The sequence below is a fragment of the Panicum virgatum genome, chromosome 6N, assembly GCF_016808335.1.
Source record: "Panicum virgatum strain AP13 chromosome 6N, P.virgatum_v5, whole genome shotgun sequence".
Lineage (NCBI taxonomy): Eukaryota > Viridiplantae > Streptophyta > Magnoliopsida > Poales > Poaceae > Panicum > Panicum virgatum.
In genome coordinates, this window is record NC_053150.1 from 28,571,031 (window position 1) to 28,573,753 (window position 2,723).

General features: G+C 51.6%; 1 protein-coding gene across 1 annotated transcript; it reads right to left on the reverse strand.

Moving 5' to 3' along the window:
• Window positions 1-924: 924 nt before the first annotated feature.
• Window positions 925-1,230, reverse strand: LOC120678041. Its single transcript, XM_039959203.1, has one exon. It carries the CDS (start codon window positions 1,228-1,230, stop codon window positions 925-927), a length of 306 nt encoding a protein of 101 aa, XP_039815137.1.
• Between the last annotated feature and the right edge of the window lie 1,493 nt (window positions 1,231-2,723).

Here is a 2,723-nt window from a genome sequence, read left to right on the forward strand (position 1 = left end):
TGAGGCGGTCGAGGGCCACCTGTGCCTCCTCCGTCCAGACAAAGGTGTCGGACTTCTTGATGAGTTTGTACAGTGGCAGGCCTCGCTCTCTCAGTCGGGCAATGAACTGACTGAGCGCCGCTAGGCATCCAGTTAACCTCTGGACGCGCTTAATGCCACAGATAGGGCCCATGTTGGTGATGGCCGCGATTTTGTTGCGGTTGGCCTCGATGCCACGCTCGGACACCATGTACCCGAGGAGTTTACCCTTAGGTACACCGAACGTGCATTTTTCGGGGTTCAAGTTGATGTTGAACCTCTTGAGGTTTGCAAATGTGGCGCTCAGGGTGGTGACCAGGTCGTTGGCGCATGGCGTCTTGATGACAATGTCGTCAACGTGGACCACGACCGTCGCCCGAGGCGGATCCGGCCGGTCGAGGTCGATTGGCGGATTAATCTGGTCGGAGAGACAGTCTTGCATGCATCGCTGGTATGTTGCTCCTACATTCTTGAGTCCGAACAGCATTGACACGTAGCAGTATGAGCCGAACGGCATGTTGAAGGATGTCGCGAGCTGGTTGGATTCCTTCATCGCTATCTGGTGGTAGCCCGAGTAAGCATCTAGAAAAGATAAGATCTCACATCTAGAAGTGGAGTCGATTATCTAATATTTTCTAGGCAAAGGAAAAGGGTCCTTGGGGCAAGCCTTGTTCAGGACTGGATTAGAGAGCCAGTCGGAGTGGTAGACCTCTTTTATGAAGCCAACAGCTAACAATTTAGCTATTTCCACCGCTATGGCCCTACGCCTCTCATCGTCGAAGCGGCGCTGTCGTTGCTGGACGGGCTTGGATCCCGACAAAATGCGGAGCTCATGCCCGGCATGTCGGACGGCTTCCAGGCAAAAGTATCCTTGTTGGCCCGGAGGAAGTCGACGAGCGCGAGTTTCTATTTGGCCGACAGTTGGGAGCCGACCCGCACCGTCTTGGTTGGGTCAGTGTCATTGACCACAAACGACTTGGTTTCCTCAGTCGAGATGAAAGTCGGCGCCTGGCTGGGTTTGCCAGGGTCGGGTCGGCACTCGGTGGTGGCAGCGCGAAGCTGGCCGAGCTCCGCCGAGTTCGCCGCGGTGGTGGCGACATCGAAATGCTTGCAGCTGCTGGCGTAGGCCTGCTCGAAGGAGCCACTCACAGTGATGACTCCGTTTGGGCCCGGTAGCTTGAGTTTGAGGTAGGTGTAGTTGGGCACCGCCATGAACTTGGCGTATGCGGGACGCCCGAGAATGGCGTGGTATGCCCCCTTTGTTGGCACTCCTTAAGTATCCATTTTATTATATAATTAGGAGTGGTTTTGGTAATTTCTTCGGGATGATTCATGTACTAACCCGCCACTTGGCACCCGAACTTGACCATTTTCGATTTTTTCTTGGATTTTGGAGCATGTTGCATTTTGGTAGGAAATTGGAAATTTTCGGAGATGTTTTGACGCAGGGTCACAACTGGCCTAAGATGAAGAATAAGGAGAAGAGCCCGCACGCGAAAGATGGAGCCGAAAGGGGCCAGAAGGAGCCCAGGCCGGCTGGCCTGGAGCCTTTAAGCAGGCCGGCCTAGCCCATTCCAGGGCCCAATTGGCCTCAACTTTCTTCAGCGTGAAGTACTCGTCAACCCTAGCCGGTGTTTTACCAAAACCATCGACTAGAGCCGCCTACATATGCCCCAAAGCCGCCGTCAAGAAGGAGAGAGCATCCAGAGATGACTTCTAGAGATCCATTCGAGTTAGACACAAGAGAAAGGCGACACCAGAGGCCTCATCGTCCCTCGGCACCGCTGCAAGTTGGAGGACAGCAAGGGATCCATCCCTTGCCAAAGATTTCATCACCATGATCAACTACGCTTCGCCTAGCTTCATGGGGTATAGTCCTCGTTTGTTCATGGGGTTGTAAGGAGATCTTGAGTTGTAATTGCTGAATCCTTTATGAGATTGATCTATCATGATTCTTGTTGATGATGCTTTGATGATTAATAGGTCGCGACTTGGCTTTGGGTTTGCTTTGCTCTTGCATGGTTTACTTAGACTACATCAATTATCGTGTTCTTGTTGTTCATTACCGATTATCCTCGTGTAGTGACAGTAAGCGGGATGGAAAGGTTTTGATCTTGGAACACACCTTTGGTAGATTAGATCCGTTCTTTGTTGCTCGGTGATTACATCTCTAGTGATCCAAGACCCTATGGACAAATGCTCTTCATATCTTGTGCACACACCTATCATTGCTCACTAGTCTAGATTATATTAGATTGGTTAGATTAGATCTATTTCACACTTATCACTCAATATAGATCTTTTACCAACATCATTAGTGCTTAGTTAAGCATAGTAGAACGCTTGTTCCATGGATTGATAAACCTTGGGGGAATACTCTAAGGGAAAAGCTACACGATCCGTGCACTTGTGGTACGTAAATTGGGGCTCTAAGGAGCGTCAACACCCTTCCAATCCACCACCTCGAATGTGAGGGACTCGGTGCGGTAGTTGGCTCTGCTGCCGAATGTGACCGGCAAGTCGAGGTTCCCGACCGGGTATGCGTTCATGCCAAGCAGGATGCCGTACAAGGGGAAGAGGGAGGCCCGCAAGCAGGATCGCAGGATCCCCATTGCTAACAGGGTGTCGATGTATAGGATGTTGAAGCTGCTGCCCCCATCCATCAGCACCTTGGATAGGCGCATGCTGCTGACGACGGGGTCGAT

Bases quoted from the DNA above. Each gene is read 5' to 3' on its own strand.
- LOC120678041 (XM_039959203.1), bottom strand. From the start codon at position 1,230: ATGGCGGTGCCCAACTACACCTACCTCAAACTCAAGCTACCGGGCCCA.